Genomic DNA, 18870 nt, shown 5'->3' on the forward strand with positions numbered 1-18870 from the left:
TCTGCAAGGATCGTGTTGATCGACGTGTCAACACGGGGTGTGCAGAGTTTCCTGAACAGTACCGGCCTGAGAGGACGATTACAGGCTTGGGGGATTCGATGCTAGAGGTTAAAGCTGGAGGAACCCCTGGCGCGCTGCAAGGATCTTGTAGATGGACGTGTCAACACCGGCTGTGCAGAGTTTTCAAGGTTGGAGGAACTCTCAGTAGAGAAAGTGCTCCCTCTCTCTCTATCTCTCTCTCTCTCTCTGTCTCTCTCTCTCTCTCTCTCTCTCAGGAAACAAGAGACGCAACAGTTTTAATGAACGAGCGCCGCCACGTACGCTGTGGCTCTGTGGCTCAGGAGGTAGCAGCTGTCAATCAACCGCGACAGGCGTCTGAAAATTGAGCGGCGACGTCTCGACTGACGTCACGAGTGACGCCATTTAGAACCCAAATCCGAGGTTATGAATAGAAGGTGAATCCATCAGTTTAGTAGAGCACTCCTCCTCTCTCTGGAGTCCCGGAGACAACCAAAGCTGGAGGACCCCCGGTGCTCTGCAAGGATCGTGTTGATCGACGTGTCAACACGGGGTGTGCAGAGTTTCCTGAACAGTACCGGCCTGAGAGGACGATTACAGGCTTGGGGGATCCGATGCTCAAGGTCATAGTTGGAGGGACTCCAGGAGGAGAAAGTGCACATCAAGACTGGAAACAACTCGAACATCTTTCAACTGTTACATCATGTGCGACATACTTTCATATTTACTAGTGACTCACAGGAGAGACGATTGGAGCCTCTGCTCAGGCTGACTAGAGGCCAGCGGCTTCAAGCAGGTGTCCCCCTGAACCTAGCTGCATCAGTCTCTGCCGAAGCAGCTGACCTTCAGCAGCCTGAGCAGTGTTATGATGCCTTTGATCTTTGATTTTCTCTTCACTCATTGGCTGAACTCATCTTTGATCCATCAGTGACATCACAGCTGCTCACAGGTGACATCACAATCCCACAGAATCAGAGCTTTTAAATAGGACCTGGTCTCTTCAGATTTCAGTCTCTCCCACAGAGGAGAGCTGGACAGTTCTGAATCTCAGAGCTGAGCCGCTTGGAGCTCCTGCTCCAGGCTGCTGAAGGTCAGCTGCTTCGGCAGAGACTGATGCAGCTAGGTTCAGGGGGACACCTGCTTGAAGCCGCTGGCCTCTAGTCAGCCTGAGCAGAGGCTCCAATCGTCTCTCCTGTGAGAAACAGAGCTACCAGCACTAGTCTGTGGTCAGGGGCTGGGCGGTTGGGAGGGCTTAGCATAATATCATAACATCAATACCAACACATCCTCAAATAGTGACATTATCATGTCTAATAGATGCTGAAAGACATTTGAGCAGCATCATACAAGAGCTGTGCTCACTGTCCACATCGGACTAGTCAGGTTAGTTAGTACTAGTTCAAATACGTCTGTAGTACAGTATCTAACTGATCTGAACGTAGCTCCAGAACTACAGACAAAACATACTGATGCCAGCACTCCATTCATCTTGATAAGATGTTCAGTTTAGTACAGGACTTCTCCTCTCTCTGGAGTCCACAAAACTCCGGAGACACTCAAAGCTGGAGAACCCCCGGTGCTCTGCAAGGATCGTGTTGATCGACGTGTCAACACGGGGTGTGCAGAGTTTCCTGAACAGTACCGGCCTGAGAGGACGATTACAGGCTTGGGGGATTCGATGCTAGAGGTTAAAGCTGGAGGAACCCCTGGCGCGCTGCAAGGATCTTGTAGATGGACGTGTCAACACCGGCTGTGCAGAGTTTTCAAGGTTGGAGGAACTCTCAGTAGAGAAAGTGCTCCCTCTCTCTATCTCTCTCTCTCTCTCTCTCTCTCTCTCTCTCAGGAAACAAGAGACGCAACAGTTTTAATGAACGAGCGCCGCCACGTACGCTGTGGCTCTGTGGCTCAGGAGGTAGCAGCTGTCAATCAACCGCGACAGGCGTCTGAAAATTGAGCGGCGACGTCTCGACTGACGTCACGAGTGACGCCATTTAGAACCCAAATCCGAGGTTATGAATAGAAGGTGAATCCATCAGTTTAGTACAGCACTCCTCCTCTCTCCGGAGTCCCGGAGACAACCAAAGCTGGAGGACCCCCGGTACTCTGCAAGGATCGTGTTGATCGACGTGTCAACACGGGGTGTGCAGAGTTTCCTGAACAGTACCGGCCTGAGAGGACGATTACAGGCTTGGGGGATCCGATGCTCAAGGTCATAGTTGGAGGGACTCCAGGAGGAGAAAGTGCACATCAAGACTGGAAACAACTCGAACATCTTTCAACTGTTACATCATGTGCGACATACTTTCATATTTACTAGTGACTCACAGGAGAGACGATTGGAGCCTCTGCTCAGGCTGACTAGAGGCCAGCGGCTTCAAGCAGGTGTCCCCCTGAACCTAGCTGCATCAGTCTCTGCCGAAGCAGCTGACCTTCAGCAGCCTGAGCAGTGTTATGATGCCTTTGATCTTTGATTTTCTCTTCACTCATTGGCTGAACTCATCTTTGATCCATCAGTGACATCACAGCTGCTCACAGGTGACATCACAATCCCACAGAATCAGAGCTTTTAAATAGGACCTGGTCTCTTCAGATTTCAGTCTCTCCCACAGAGGAGAGCTGGACAGTTCTGAATCTCAGAGCTGAGCCGCTTGGAGCTCCTGCTCCAGGCTGCTGAAGGTCAGCTGCTTCGGCAGAGACTGATGCAGCTAGGTTCAGGGGGACACCTGCTTGAAGCCGCTGGCCTCTAGTCAGCCTGAGCAGAGGCTCCAATCGTCTCTCCTGTGAGAAACAGAGCTACTAGCACTAGTCTGTGGTCAGGGACTGGGCGGTTGGGAGGGCTTTACATGATAATCATAACAATCAATACCAACAAAACAACAATCCTCAAATAGTGACATTAATCATGGTCTAATAGATGCTGAAAGACAGTTATACCCCAACATTAAAAAAATATAAAAAACATCCAGCCTTGATAAGAATGTTCAAAGCAAAGGATCACTGCTTTCAAACAGTGTTTTTTAAGTGTAGTGGGTTAGAAGATGGAATGAGTCCAGCTGGGGTCCTACACCACACAGCCACAGAGGAGGGGGGAACAAACCAGTTGAGCACAGTGGCTGTGATACCACAGTTACATCGTCTGTGGTATCACAGATAAAGCAGAAAAAGGAAAGATAATCTGGAATGCATCATTTTGAGGCCACACACATCAACATGCAAATATGTGGTCTCATCTGTGACAAAATAGTATTCTGAAACTGTAAAATTATCATAAAACAATAATTATACATTAATGTACTAAAGCCTTCAGTAAAATTACCTCCACCCTTTAAACAATTGTTGTAAACTAACTACTATAAGTGTGAACTTCTGACCTGTCCAAAGTAAAGCCTCTTGATTTTCTCTCCTATGTTGTTGTCAGTCAGCTCTGAGTAGACATCAGCCAGCTCTTCATGGTAGTAGAGAAACCTCTGGATGTAGGGGACAATTGAGCGTACCATGGCCTGCATGGCTGGACAGGGCCTTAGGTTCTCTGTCTGAGCTTCAGTCTTGACACACTGGGACAACTGACAGATACCACAGATGTCCAGAAACAATAATCTGTCTTTTTCGTTGAAGGTAGATACAGTGTTAGTTTGTTCTCCTCGGACTGTATGACCTGGAAAATAATAATAATAAATATTTAGGATCTCAATTTTTCCAAGATTTCCATAGTTTTGGTCACAGGGTGTACTCTAAAGTAACTTGATATAGAAAAGATATAGCAGCAGCTTACCAAAGGTTCCAGTCTTGCTCCTATAAGCAGCCTTCTTCTCTGCTGGTGGTAGGTTCAGCAGACACACCTGCTTGTGAGGTTTAAAGATCTTCTCCAGCTCTCTGTTGTCAGCAATCATAGGCTTACGTGCCAGACTCACCCAGTTGTTATCCTTGGTAGGGAAGACTCTCTTATCAGACACCATACCTGAATACCAGGGAAAAGGGACAATCAGAACTAGAGAAAGCAATTTCTGAAGAAATTACACGGGTGAGCTGGTATGTTGCCGCTTAGAAGATGCTGACCGATGACAAGTTATCCCAAGTTCTTATATAGAAGAACATCACAAAGACAAGTTGACAAAGGGTAAACGTTGTCAAAGTGAAAATGTTCTTAAAAACAGAGCTGAGGCTAAAAATATACAGCAGAAAATGAGGAAAATAAGTGCAAGGAAAGCAAGAAGAAAACAAGATGTAGACAGTAAATGAGAAAGGAGAAACAAAGACAATCAAGTTACAGGAATTTTGTATGCTTTTAGTTCATTTGTAAATACAAATTGTCCAAACGCTGCTGCTAGAATTTTAACTAAATCCAGGAAATCTGACCATATCACACCAGTTTTAGCTTCCCTCTACTGGCTCCCTTTGAAAGTAGGATTAGATTTTAAGGTTATTCTGATGACAATAACTGCCTTATCTAATTCTATCCCTCCCCCAAGCACATGAGCACATGGCTGTGCTTTTCTCTCTCCCTTTTCCTCTCCCTCCCTCTGTTGTGCCTACTATCCTTCTTCTAGGTCCTCATTATGGGAGGATCTTGATCACATGATCTGATTCAGCTGTGTAGAAATGATAACAGTTTAACAGAAACAGTGCTGTGTATGTGTCTGGGCAAAGGTATGTTAATATGCTCCTGGTTACTTAATATTCCTGTATATTCCAGTAAAGTTATACAATTAACTAATCACAGGCACAAGGGCACTTTGACAGTTATAGGTGGTTAGAGCTAGGTATCGAACCCCTAACCTCCCGGTTGGTAGTGGACCCCTGTACCTATTGATCCACAGCTGTGTTAGTAGTTTGACAGAGCTCAGCTTAACACAGCTTTGATCCTGATCACATGATTTGATTCATCTGTTTGTTGTTAGCAAAGAGATGTTAACAGAAACATGCTAACTGAAAAGTGCTGAGTCATATTGTGGTCAGGAGCCAATGGAGAAGCTGAACATGAAGCAAAAACTACATAAAACTGAAACAGAAAAAGACACAAAGAAGCTGACTTAAAGGGAAAAAGTTGAAACTGTCTCCACTAGTTTTAAGTTTAAAAGCATGGTGATAGTGGAAGCTGAGGAAAGAGAAAAGGTGATAGGAAGCTGAACGATGACTTATAAAGAACTAAAAAAAAAAAAAAACGTTGAAAACGTGAATAGTAATAACAGTCAACATAGTCGCCTATGTTTCTACAACAAAGCAGTGACCATGTTAACAATCAAAGGAACGGGCAGAATAATAATAAAGAGCAAAGATAATAATAGTGTAAGAGCTGTTGGTCAGCTCTACTACTAATAACCTGTACAGTGTGTGTACTACAAATTGTTTATACAGTGGCAAATCTTGCCCTTTGTTTATTCTAGCTTATTTTTTTATATTATGCCAAATTGGAATTGTCAAGAGAATTTATGGACTTAACTGCACTGTATTATCAGAGATAATATGTCATGTCTTGGTGCTCAGATTGTACGTGAGTTATGATGCAACTACTGTTGTAAATACATTGTACATTAATTATTAAGTAACTTCCTGATATTATTACAACACTATGAACCTGTCCTTTTCACACACACAACACAGCGTCTTTGATTCATGCTTGCCTCAACTCTCCCATGATATTCATTCCTCACTTCAAGACACTGGTCATTTAGAATACACCAAAAACAAAAGTGTACTGCTTGAGAGAAGATCTCTTCCAGTCCCTGATTACATTAGTATTATAGTTACCTCTGCTGGTGCCACTTCTTTAAACACTTGTACTGCAGACTGTACAGTTGCCTACAGTGTGTGACTGCTTTCAGTCTCAAGTGTGAACTAATTCCACACTGCAGTAACAAATTGTCGCTAGCTGCTTTCAAAGCATGTGCCACACTGGTGGGTGTTGGATGATTCTTGTTTGCAGCAAATACTTTGCAGTTGATAGTCAGGACAACAGGAAGTCAGGCAATAGTGAAGACATAATGATGGGAAACATTATGTGTTCAACATAAATGTGTATGCTTTACTCACCTTTCAAGGTGGAGCAGTAAGCAGGATTGCGTTTGAACTGAGACATGTTTTCCTGGTCTCCGGATACTTCAATCTTGCACTTTTTAGCTGTTAGACAGAACATTTATATGATATTATATTACAATGCAGAAAACAGAGCGAGGATGTAACCAGAGGGAAACATAGCAGTTGTTGAGCAGAGAGATAATGATCTGCTGACAGATGGGATATAAAGAGTAAAGAAGTGTGTGGATCAGTCTGAATGCAAAAGCATTTATGATACAAAAGATTGACAATATCCACATTCTTACCAAGTCTGGCATAGAGCACCGACACATCCTGTAGCACTTCGGCAGTTGGTATAGGAGTAGATGAACATATCAGTTCCAGCAAACTAACGTACTGCTTCATATTGGGGCTGAGGTCCACATTTAGCACCTATACATAAGAAAAATTATCTCAGTAATGGTACAACTTGGTCTAAAACTTTTACAGTCAGGCATTTAGATTTATTAAATCTAGAGACACCTATACATAGACATTTAAACTAAACCTAAATTACAAAACCTACAATTATTATCTTAGGATGTAAACATTAATGAAATTTAATTATTTAATGTAAGTAATTGACCTTGACACAAAATATCATATCATATTATCGACATTATAAATCAATCATGGTCAATAAAAGATTTTTTTTTAAATACCTCATTAATGTCAAAGTGAAAACAGGGTTCTACAAAATAATGTCAATTAAATAAAAATTTATAAGGTGAAATCTGTGTTTGCATTAAAATTCACCCCCTTCAGGTCAGTATTTAGTAAATGCACCTTTGGCTGCAATCACACCATGGAGTCTTTGTGGATAGGTCAATCAGGCTTGCACATCTAGACACTGGAATTTTATTCCATTCTTCTTTGCAAAACTGCTCAAGCTCTGTCAGGTTTTGTAGGAATTGGGTGTGAACAGCCCTTTTCAAGTCCATCCACAAATTCTCTATTGGATTGAGATCTGGGCTTTGACTCGGCCACTCCAGAACATTCACCTTGTTGTCTGTAGACCATTTCTGATGAGCTAACAGTAACAGAGACAAAGAGTGTTTTGGGAAAAATTGATAAGCAGCTTACTCTGGTGAAAAAGTCTTGCATGCCTTCCAGAGGGTTGTAGAAGGGAGCCAGGACTTTAGGGTTCTGGATGGGGCTGTCTGGTGCTTGAGTCAGCTGTCTGTAGCGCTGGAACATTGACGTCGGGTCACTCCAGCACACCTCCTTCAGGTGGTAGAAGCGTCCTGAACACCAGTCATTTCGCCTGGGGAGAGTTATGATGTACATGTGGCTTCAGGTGTTTACACTTTGACAATAAGCAGAATAACTAGGCTGACAGTCGAGCTGTTAAAGTACCTGTTGTATTCAATGAATACAGCAGGAGAATGCTGGAACAGCTCCTTCAGGCTGCTCAGGGAACAGTGTGTATGCAGATAGTTGTAGATGTTGTGAATGTGCTGGACTGTGGAAGAGAAATTTGCGCCCTCTGACTCTTCTTCAGGAAGTGTCTTCTCCTGGTTATCTGCTTCTGGTTTGACACACCACTTCTTCAGGTAGTTAATCAGAACGTCCACTGAGATAGTTTGTCTCATTCCTAAGGGACAGGGAAGACAAATGCTTATATGTAACTGACTCAAAATAACTTGCTACAACTACAGGATGACCTATAACTAAAGCTGTGTACCAGAGAGATCTTCCCTGTAGTAGACATATTTTTACCTAGAGCTCTACTGAACTCGCTGGGGTCTATGTCCACGTAATCCACATGAGTCCCCAAGACATCTGTGACCTCAGGTGAGCGCAGGTAGACTGAGTTTGGACAGAGGTACTTTCTCTCTTGCTTTCCTCCCTCCAGAAGGCGATAGGCTGGCACCCATTCAAGACGACACAAGAAGTAATAGAAGGAGGACTTGATGCTTTTAACTGGTCGTCCATCACTGTCAATCACCTGTGCAGTTAGGTACTGGGAGTAGTGGTGCCTGGAAGAATGAGAAAGGGCTGAAGGTAACAGTGGTTTTACAGTAGAAAGTAACAGAAGACGCTATCACATAACTTCAGAAACCCCATCGTGACAGTGTGTGGATGACACCTTCTTCGGCTGCAGCTCAGTGATTTTGATGTCACTTATGACGACTCAACTATGGGGAAGAACTGTGTGACCTACATTCTCCTGCAGAATACACAGCTCTCAGCAACAGTGGAAATGCTTAATGATTAAATGCACTGTGAAATTCTGATCTACTCTCTTGAAAGAAAAAACTTCTCACCGTCATACTGACAGTTTCACTTACTGTGTGACATGGTGACTTGTTCAACAGTTTTCCTGCCTTTTGTCTCATAAATGCTGCGGTAGGCTCTAAAACTTATGCTACCTTGAGGTTAAGAGTAGTTATCTAATTTATGCCTGCTTAAGGCAGTTTAAACTATAGGATATTTACCAGTTTTATGAGTTTGCGTGAGTCCTTACCTGAACTGCTGTCCTCTACACACATCTAGTTTACAACAGTAACACACGAGACGGGGCAGAGCTAAGACCATCTAAATCCAGAAGATTAATCCCCAGACTGATCTGGCACTGTTCACCCGAACAAAAGGCTAGCATGTCACTGCTTTTCTCTCAGGGACAAAATATAATTTAAGTGTCAAACATTGTCCCATTTTTTTTCCCCAGTAATCGCTTAATGGCTTCAGCAGAATTATGGGAATTAATATGTGAAAATGACCAACCCCAAATCCATCAACCAAGCCATTATTTATAACAGAATCCCAGAGAAAGCAACTGCTTATTCACAGGAGAATATTCACTGGACCCAAAAGTGACACAGACCGAGAAATTTGTCAGTGAGATTGTGACAGTAGCTGCGCGTTTGTTACCCTGCATCCCAGTTGGTCACCAACAGCTCCAGCAAGGCCATTCTTTGCTGCAGGAGGATGGAGCCAGGCAGCTGGGCTGTGGCCAGGCCATGGAACTCTTCACAGGGGTAGTCATCAAGTACACAACTCTCTCCAGGGTTTTGGTACCACCCTGAACTTTCAACTGACCAGGGACTGGAGGCCTGGGAGGAAGAGGGAGAGAGAAAAGAATAAAAATAAAGACACTGATCACATCCACATTCACTCAGTGAGTTTACATGCACTCAAGTAACACAGTTACAGTCGGGTATCTCGAGAAAGCTGATTTCTTAAGTGTCATGTTAACGGGAAACCTGGTTACTGTAATTGGGGTAGGAGATTCGAGAAACCAGATTTCTCGAGGTAGATTTCTCATATAGAACATAACAAAGGCATAACAAAGGCTGTTGACAGTCACTACTCTACTACTGTTAGCTGAGAAGTGCTGCTGAATGTTTTTTAAATCAATTCCGCCCAAAATCAGAAGTTCCCTGAAGACATTTAAATAAGTCACTTTTCACCATGCAACTAGGTGTTCTGTTACTGCCTGTCTGTTGCTGTATGGGTCTCTCACAATGCTGTCAGTCACCTCCCCTACACCGACCAAAAGAAAAAGCGATAGGGAAGCATCTTTTCTATCTCTATACAGCTTAAATCTGTGGACTACACTTCCTAAATAAGCAGAGTACAGAGGAGAAATCTGATTATTCTTTTGCTGCATGTATACTCGGTTAATTTTTGATAACCTGAGAAACCTGGTTTCTCTCAGTAACCTAGTTACTTGGGTCAATGTAAACGCACTGACTGACTGGTAGCTTGACTGAACAGTGGAATAGTGTAACATCATTGGTCTGACCAAAAAACATGCTTGACAATGCATATTTGCAACATACACTAAATAGAATGATCAACGTCAAATGGAAAAAGTTAGTTCTACAAGAACTTAAAAAAAAAAAACACCATCTTCAGATGAAGATCATGTTATGTGATCAAAAGCTCCAGGTCAGCAACTAGTCATTCTCCAAATCCACTGATTTAGATCTTGATTTTTGAACCACGGTGTGTGATTTTTTATGGTGCACTGTGGGCTTTCAAAACATGGATGACCTACTGTTTTACTCTTCCTAATTGCAGCACAGAAGAGCTGCCACTAACGGACAGTTCATGCTCCACCTTTTACATAGAAACAACATTACATCCGTGAACAAAGGCAAGTGATAGGACCTCTTAATATCAGATTTCTGGGACATTGGGCAGGCATCAGGGAAACCAAACACAATAGTTAACACAAATAAGAAATCTAACTGGAAACGTTATGTGACTAATGTGATAAAAGTCAGTTCTTTTTCTCCACATTGTGTGAAGACAGCAAAAGTTACACATTGACGTATGGCGTCAGGACAAATCCACATTCCCTTGTAGCTGTGGCCGAGGCTAAAAGAGGCATCAGGAATGTCTGACCTGCACAGCCCCTGCTCTGTCTTTGACACGTCCCCTCAGCCACCTGTTTTTTCTGCTCATCCTTAAAGCAGCTATTGATCTCTCTAGTCCTAGTGTGACTCATAATCATTAGTATCTTTATCCTTTAATCACTACCTTAGTCATGACGCTAGTTTCTAATATAGATATGATTCTGGTCTGCCTCTGGTGTCCATGCAACCAGTAAATATTTTGTCCTTACACAACAGATCCACAACGTTTTTATCATGTTGATGTCCTCCTCACCAGTTCTTTTGCAGTGAGCGTTTGTCTCTCTTTGCGGATGATGAGACCGTCTCTGACGCCCAGTCTGCTGAAAAGCTCTCTCCATCCTGCAACATCATCGTCTGTCTGTACATAGCAGGGGCTCAGTAAGATCCAATTGTAGCCTAGGATAGGGAAAGTAGACAGGCAGCAAGATAAGTATATACAGGTGGAGAAACAACAACAACATGCTCTATAATGAATGGGAAGGACAGTAAAGGAGATAGAATTTAAGCCAAATGAAACACCAGGGTAATTTATCAAATTTCACAGAGAATCTGGGAGATTTAAAGCCTGTGGGAACTGCTTTATGGCCAAATGGTAGAATACTACACTGTTTTCCAACTGCAAATAGAACCAAGTCTAAGGAGAGGCGGGTAAATACTATTGATAGTTAAAAGTAATATTTTAAGGAAATATGGCAAAACACCATTGGCTCTAGCTTCATAAATGTAAATATTCAGTTTTATCACATTATCTTCAGGTTTTGGAATAAACAGGGAGTGAAATATTCAAAAGATTAATCAGTGATAAAAACAAGAACCAGAAGCAGAAATATAGTTTTACCACTGATCAGCTGAGCATAGTATACTGCATATCTAAAATATAACTGGCATCGACAATGAGCACTACTGTAGGGGCGTACAGAAAACAAGACTGAAAGCGTGTCACACGCATCAATGGTCGACATAGCAGCTGCTCTGGTATGCTGCATTCAAGGACAGTGCAGTTATTGGAAATTTAGAGAATCACTACGCTACTAATAAGCACATATTTTCAAAATTTTCAGACGGAAAATAAAGTTGACTATACCTGCAGTGGCTTGCTGTTAACAGAAGCTACAGTACTATAAACACAGTCAGTATGTTGACGGGACCAACTTGTGAAACAAAAACTGTGTATTAATAGTTGTTGACCTTCTGTTTAAATATGCTCTCAGCAATGTTTTTAAATGGCCATGAGAGCAGAAAGAAAGTAAATAAAACAGTAGTTTGTGAATGTAGCTTCTCTTTTTCAAAGTGCAGGCCAAGTGTTCTGATCCAGTTTCCGTGGCTCATTGTCCACTCCACCACACACACACTCCTTTGTTCAATACTGCCAGGCATTTCATGCTTTCCTTAACCCTAACAACTGAAGTAAACCCAAACATAATCACAAACCACTTTGCTTAAAAAAGAAAAATATGCACACACACACGCACGCACACACACCGCTAAGCTAGCTTAGTGTGTGCACATAAGACCAATGTGAACAATAGCTGCAAAAGTGTGTTGATGCATGTTCACTTGTGTTTGATTGTTTGTGTGTCAGTATCAAGAGCAGTGTTTTTTCTGTACCGGGCAGTTTCTCTGGCAGCTTGATGTTGCCATACTCCTCGGAGAAGTGCACCCTCTCTTGTCCTGGGCATAGCAGACCCCTGTTGGTGAGGACGGGTACTGCGGTGTCTGAGTACTCCCGGCTGGAGGAGGAATGCTGCTTGATAAAAACCAAGTAACTCACCACCACTGCCTCAGGTTTTGACTGATGATGGAATCAATGGGGAAGGATGGGAGAGAGAAAAACAACAGACATTTAAGCCAAATACAACAACTTTAGTTGTAGAAGAGCAACATGTAAAGTGAGCATTAAACCAGCTGATCCAGCAAATCCAGTTACCTTCCATTTGTTGGTTCTTATTGAGGGGTAGATGTGCTGCTCCAGCAGCTCTTGAGGCTCCAGTTCATGAACTCCCAGTCTTCTCAGCAGCTCTCGAACCTGCTGACTTTCCAGTGGCTCCACACAGCTCAGCAGGGAGGGGTGAACAACATTTACATCCTTGTATAGTGCAGAGAGAGGACCTGTGAAGAGTTAGAGTAATAGACAATGAATTAAAAGAAAGCTGATTTATGAAGTAAGGCTACAAAATGACCATGGAGTTGAATCAACATTTATTTGACATTCAGATGTTTTGGGTGAACGTTTTTAGCATATTTTGCTGAGTTTACAAGGCTTCTAATGAGCCTAAAAAGTGTTTTTCCAGTTCATTTCCTAATTTATATCCCCTCAAGAGATGTTAAGAGATGCAGAAGACGGCTGTTGTAGAAAACATTCAGTACTGATGTTCCGCTGTGAGCTCATTTTGGCCTGGAGTCAAAAAATTCTACAATCACTTATTAGTGTGAATTTTTTCATTCCTTAATTTTCTCTTAGACACTTCTTGGGAAATTTACTACACAATTAAATGTATAATTTTTGACATCATAACATTTCAAAACACAACTAATTGTGTGTAACTGAAAACCTCCAGTGACCTACTTTTCTATTTTCTGAGGCTGGCATCTGAAGAAACATTGCTGCACTGATCCCTGTGCTGCTCAATATTTCAAAAGAACACTGTGTTTAACTCAGCTGCCTCTCTGAAGTGATCACAAGCATCTCAGTTCACTTGACTTCACCTCTAAGTAGATCTTGAGGTTCGCACTGCACACTGGCTTCACTTTCAGAAGCCTGGCTCGAAATACTCCCACTGACCTGAAAACGAGGCTGAGCCAAGACGTAGTTTGCACTAATATTCATTTCCTCTCAACTTTCATAGAATTCTTTGTTCTCATTCTGTTTTCAGTGTCACGTATACTTGTGACAGTAAGCTGAGTCTTTTTTTTCTTCCTTCATTTAAAAGTGAAGTTTAAATGCTGCCCTAGCAAAGAATATAATTATTTTAATAAAAGTAACTATCATTTTTCAAATGATGAACAGCTGTCAAGTGCCATATGAACACTGAAACAGGTTTTTCAGCAAAAGGGGGCTACTTTGAAAAATCCAAAAATATAAATCATATTCCGGGTTTTTTAAATTTTTTTCCTACATGTTCTTTTACAGTCTGGATGTCTTCAGAATGAATGCACAATATTATAAATAAGGAGAAAGTATGTGTGTGTGTGTGTGTGGTAATGTACTAGTTGGTCATCATCTGATCAGTCAGTCACTTATGTGAAACACTGGCTCAAGAGTGATTATTATACTCTGATTCAAAAGAGTGTGAATACTTAAAAAGGTAAAGCAGAAGAAAATATCCCAAGATAAAATAAGAATTGTGAGTCACTTACAAAGACACTGAACCACTTAGACTACATGATTATTAAAGCCAGCTATTAAAGCCAGCTAACTGCAGTGGCAGCTTACATCACAGTGTGAAAATCATTTATTAATGCTTCCAAACCTCTGCTTTGGGTGCTGGCCCTGAATGTGATGACGCACAACACTTTTGTGTGTCGCGTGTTGTGATGCGAATGGAGGTGGCACAGCTGCTTATTCTTAGAGAGAGGTCAAGTTTGTCATACACCTACCTCCATGCCCTTAATGTCTGGGAATGTGCTGACTGCTAAAAGAGCAGACACAGCTGGTGACGCAGGTCCTATGCCAGGGTTCTTACTGTTACGTTTCAAGAACTACTCAAGCAAGTTTTACTTTGTCCTGCAGCCAGTGTTACCACCTGTTTATCTGAGTGTGCTGATCAAATGTTACACAATATTCAATGTGCTGTTTTTCTTAATCTTGAGAAGGACCATTATTATTTTCGGTGTGTTCAAGTGCTACACAGCTGAGCATTATAAGCACAGATGGAGAGTGTTACATGTGCACTTCCCACCATCACCAAGGTGACACCTATTTAACTGTTTTGATTTTTCTACATTTGCCTCACATTTTTGGAAATCGGGAACCTGTGAAACTGTACTGCCCTGTCTGACTGCTTTTCTCTACCAATCTGCTGTGATAGCTTGTTTCTGTTCAATTTAGCACCGTGAAATCAGGAGCCATATGTATCTATAAATTCTCACAAAGGTGCTGGGTAACAATTATCTGCACAAAAAGGCAGAAAATACCCACACACTGCCGCCTGGATGCCAGTTCTTTTAGCATTCTACATGTTCCTGAAAACTGCACCTATTTTTAGCGATGTCACAGTGTTCTTGTGTTTTCATTAAGTGGAAGAAATGATGTCCTGGCTACAAAACTTTAATCTCATTTATGATACACCATAGGTTTTTTGCACACACAATCTATCTAGTCTCTCTTCACCCTCACCATACACAAGGTACTTCAATTCCAAAAAAGTTGTGATGCTCTGTAAGATAAAAGCGTGTATCTTGTCTTTGCTCTGTTTTCTGTCAAAAATCGGTTTTAAAAATCTTCCTTCTATTTTCATTTACATTTTAGTTTTGTGTCCATGTTATTTTTGGAAACAGGAAGAATTGGGAACGAGACAGCGTGGGGTTTTCTTTTGTGACTTTTAGATTTACTATTATTTTTATTTCTACTCACACATAATTTAAATAGGAGAAATTAAAATTCTGCAAATACTTGGAAGGTGAAATCATTTAACAAGAGCTCCATTTTGGAATCATATCACCAAGTACCTGGGCAAAGTCCACAGTGAGATTAAAATCTGAGATATAGTAGTTGTTAGCAATCACTAAGTACTACTACAGACTGTACCACTATACCACTATAATATATCCTGGTGTTAAGTTGAAATTATCATTTCAGTATGTGTATGCCGATGCTATAGTGTTACCTGTCTGAGTTTGAGCTTTCTTTTTCTTGGTCTTCGTTTCTTCCATTGGAAAGAACACTCCCTCTACATTAAGTGCCACCACACGCCCATCAGCCAGTGGGATTATGGGTAGATTCCTGAGAGTCTCCAAGATGGATTCTGTCTCTCCGTAACCATGTTCCAGAGCCCTAAAGTTGCAAACGAGTAAACGGGCCAGCTGGCGCAGACCACCATCTACAACACACACAAAGGGACAATATCCAAAACTAAATGATAAATATAGAAAGTGGAGAAATCGGTCAAGTTTTCAATATACCCAATAACCATGAGTGAGTGTGCCTGGGTGTAGCACAGTGAATGCTCACCTTTTAGTTACAAACAGCTAAATTAGTACAGCATCATAGCCTATTCTTTACACTGAACACAGCAGTTGGACAATACAATCCCTCATTAGGGCTTCCCTACTTACTAGCTTTCGCTTGGAATTATTTTGCTCATCAAACAAAATTAACTAATTTACTTAAAGAAATGCATAATGTTAACTATTATTTATTTAAAACATGGAACAGTTTGTTTATGCCTATGTAAAACTCAATAAAAACAATCAAAAAATCTGAGTGACCAATCTGAAGCTGTGCTAGTGATGTCAATAATGAGCAAATTACAGCATTGGCTTAATTAGCTAATATTTTCCATACTCTATAGGCATTCTTTTTTCTCTAATAAGCTGTTTATTCAGTTTATTCACATATGTGTATATGAACACAGTTGTTGTGTCAGTTCACAGTTACTTGGGCATATAACATATGTTGCATTCATGTACATGGTGCGGCCTGACTATCAATCCTTAAACTCCTCACCTCGCTGTCTTACAGACACAGTCCAGTGCACACACCTGAATTGATGCCTTTCATCTTCATCAGCTCTTTTGCCATGGCTGTGGTTACCGTGGTAACATCTGATCCCCGCAGGTACCGGACTCCCAGGTGTGTGAGCAGGGAGGTGGGTGGGGCAGGGCACAAACCCGGGTGGAGATAAAACAGAGACAGATGCCTTTCGAGCTCATCTCCACCAATCACGTCGCGGATCACGGCGTCCTGACAAACAGCCACTTGGGAAGGCAGCTTGTACACAACCCTACCATCTGGGGAAAGAGAGAGAGAGCATGGAGAGGAACATTTACAACAGTTACAGTGTTTTCAGAGGGTTGTAAAGTAGGGCCAGGTCGTCAGCATTAGTGTATCAGAAATATTTTTATGTTGAGTTTTATGTTATGTTAAGTTGCAGCAGTGAGCAACAACCTGAACTGAGTGTAGGCAGAAAGTCTTTGCCCTTGAGCAACTGAATAATCTGCCCGGCAACAGGCTTGAAGAAGTCCAGCACCTCATCGGGGAGAGGAATAAACTGCAGAAACTGGGAGAGACCCTTCATCCCACTGAACTCTGGATGATTCTGGAATGAGGACAAAGCAGTTAAAGTTAGTTTAGTTAAAGGTCAACCAGCAGCTAAGGATCAATTATTTTACTATATTTTAGACATCCAATTGTTCTGTTTCAGATCCTCATTTAGTTTCAAAAACAGCAAAGAAGCAGCCACTGCAATAACTCATACGAAATTGATTTCTTAAAAAAAGAAAAGACAAGCAGAGAGGTGACGTTATACTAATGTAAACATGAATTTACCATAAAGCCAATTATAATAAAGGTCTTTTCCTTCTATGGATTATTAACATCTCAGTCATTTAAATGTTAATAGGGGCCTGCAGATATAGCATTGTCTTACAGTGAAGACGTCCATGGCTTGGAGGAAAAGTTGTGGGATCTCAGATCGAAGCCACTGGTTCCAAGGGCTGTCTCTGTCAACATCTTCACGAGAGGAAGGGATGTCGAAGTCACCTGGAGGACAAAAGGCTATCAGTTAATGAGAGTGGGGTACAGAAACTGTGTCTATGAATGGTTCGCTCCTAGATCTAAATCTCCATTCTGACCTTGGATGATGAAACGGAAGCCGAAGCTACGAAGGGGCAGATAGGCAAACACAGGCTGTTTCTGAGGCTGGCATACAATGTCATTTCCTGTGTCGTTGCTGCCAAGCTGGAAAGCCAGGGCAAGCTCTGTCGACTCAACATCCTCTTTGATCTGAAAGAGAAACAGATCAATGTTGGCATCGATGCACCAGCTCACAAATAAACTTGCAGGTGCAGTTTCTTCTTACAGACCCAGACCTTGGTGCCTTGTAAATAAAGAGGAAAACTGAAGAACACAATGTCTCAACATATTTATCTCAGTCAACTTCATATCTATGTTATACAACCCAACTGCAGGTAAGAAGAAGCTGCCTGGGGGACATGGAAGAAGAAAGATAACTGAAGAAGACAGGGTAGCAGGGATTATAGCATCGTTTCATGCTGACAGATCATTAAAATCTGCTCTGTGGTGTTGATGCGCTTGTGTGTGCTAGCAGTGTGTGTTTGTGTCTTTGCGTGATGCTGAAACCAACACCCTGCCTAATGAGTGAGTTTTTACAAAGTCTGGAAAGAAGAAAAGAAGGAAAGACTTTTGTGGAGCACAAGAGTTATGACGCACAAACACAGGAGCACATCAGAGAAATGCAAATCTAGAGTGAATTTTATTTATTCCCCACGAGGGATAGAATCTAAAAAAACAGATGTCAACTTTTAAAATGTAGATGTGCTAAACGTGCCTGAAGAAACTGAAGTCTTTGAAACTGAAGAATAAGAATGAACTGTGGAGGTTTGAGTTTGTGCATTACCTTCTTGGGCTGCAATGTAGTTTTGACCACTAGCCAGCGCTCAACGCCCTCTGTGTGTTCCACCTCTAGGACATTGTGACTCAGGTCTTTACGAGTCATTGTCACAAGACGATTATCACTCTGCAGGATAACAGAAGCAACAGGCGAGAGACAGGTTAGGAAGTGACTCACAATGACTTATTTTACTCTTGTCTACAATGTGTTCACAGGTTATATTTACTGTACTGCCATAGATACATAGGTGTGATTGTTCTGTGCAAGAATGGCTTTAAATATAGTGACCTCTAAAAGTAGTGGAACAGCAAGGCTAATTTATTTGTAAAGTAAATAAAACTAATATTTGGATCCAAATCCCCATTAGTTGTGTCAAGCCTACAACTCACTGACATCACCAATAACCAATTGTTGGTTACTACTTGATATGCTTTTCCATGTTTTTACTGCCTGTTTCAGAAAAGGTAAAACCAGCATACAGCAAAAAGAAACAAATTAGCCGTGCCGTTCTTTTCGGTGGGCATTGTATATTTGCATATGTGCAAGAGTTACCTGGTTGTAGATGGTAATGGAGCGCAGGCGGTGCAAAAAGAGCAGCAAGGAGGGGTGCACGTCATGAAACAGGTTCCTAGTCTGATGGTTCTCAGAGCGAAGAGGGAGGCAGATCTTAGTGGTCCAGCTGATAAAGAGAACAAATTTTGTGTATTTTTGTTCCTCTGTTCTTTCTTTTAGTCACTTAAACCTTTTTCACATCTGGTTACAGGTTCAATGGTTAGCAGTTTATTACTATTAGGCTATTATAGTATATTACTTGTACTAATATAACTTACATAGTTTCATGGTTGGTTGAATACCGACTTACT

The 18870-nt window shown here is 41.8% G+C and overlaps 1 protein-coding gene across 3 annotated transcripts in view; it reads right to left on the reverse strand.

Annotated features, from left to right (window-relative positions):
• The window catches only part of wu:fj29h11, a 43019-nt gene that overhangs the window by 9026 nt on the left and 15123 nt on the right, over nucleotides 1-18870 (reverse strand). For all 3 annotated transcript variants that reach the window (XM_026352058.1, XM_026352056.1, XM_026352059.1), the window contains 18 exons: nucleotides 18560-18686; nucleotides 18014-18133; nucleotides 17229-17379; nucleotides 17024-17136; nucleotides 16543-16693; nucleotides 16137-16385; nucleotides 15263-15475; nucleotides 12364-12545; nucleotides 12045-12228; nucleotides 10690-10832; nucleotides 8947-9128; nucleotides 7792-8051; nucleotides 7429-7666; nucleotides 7156-7336; nucleotides 6339-6465; nucleotides 6049-6135; nucleotides 3791-3976; nucleotides 3390-3673 (listed from right to left, as the gene is read on the reverse strand). In XM_026352058.1, the coding sequence (XP_026207843.1) occupies nucleotides 3390-3673; nucleotides 3791-3976; nucleotides 6049-6135; nucleotides 6339-6465; nucleotides 7156-7336; nucleotides 7429-7666; nucleotides 7792-8051; nucleotides 8947-9128; nucleotides 10690-10832; nucleotides 12045-12228; nucleotides 12364-12545; nucleotides 15263-15475; nucleotides 16137-16385; nucleotides 16543-16693; nucleotides 17024-17136; nucleotides 17229-17379; nucleotides 18014-18133; nucleotides 18560-18686 (3178 nt within the window). The remainder of the gene's footprint in view (nucleotides 1-3389; nucleotides 3674-3790; nucleotides 3977-6048; nucleotides 6136-6338; nucleotides 6466-7155; nucleotides 7337-7428; nucleotides 7667-7791; nucleotides 8052-8946; nucleotides 9129-10689; nucleotides 10833-12044; nucleotides 12229-12363; nucleotides 12546-15262; nucleotides 15476-16136; nucleotides 16386-16542; nucleotides 16694-17023; nucleotides 17137-17228; nucleotides 17380-18013; nucleotides 18134-18559; nucleotides 18687-18870) is intronic.

Source organism: Anabas testudineus, chromosome 19 (genome assembly GCF_900324465.2).
Source record: "Anabas testudineus chromosome 19, fAnaTes1.2, whole genome shotgun sequence".
Lineage (NCBI taxonomy): Eukaryota > Metazoa > Chordata > Actinopteri > Anabantiformes > Anabantidae > Anabas > Anabas testudineus.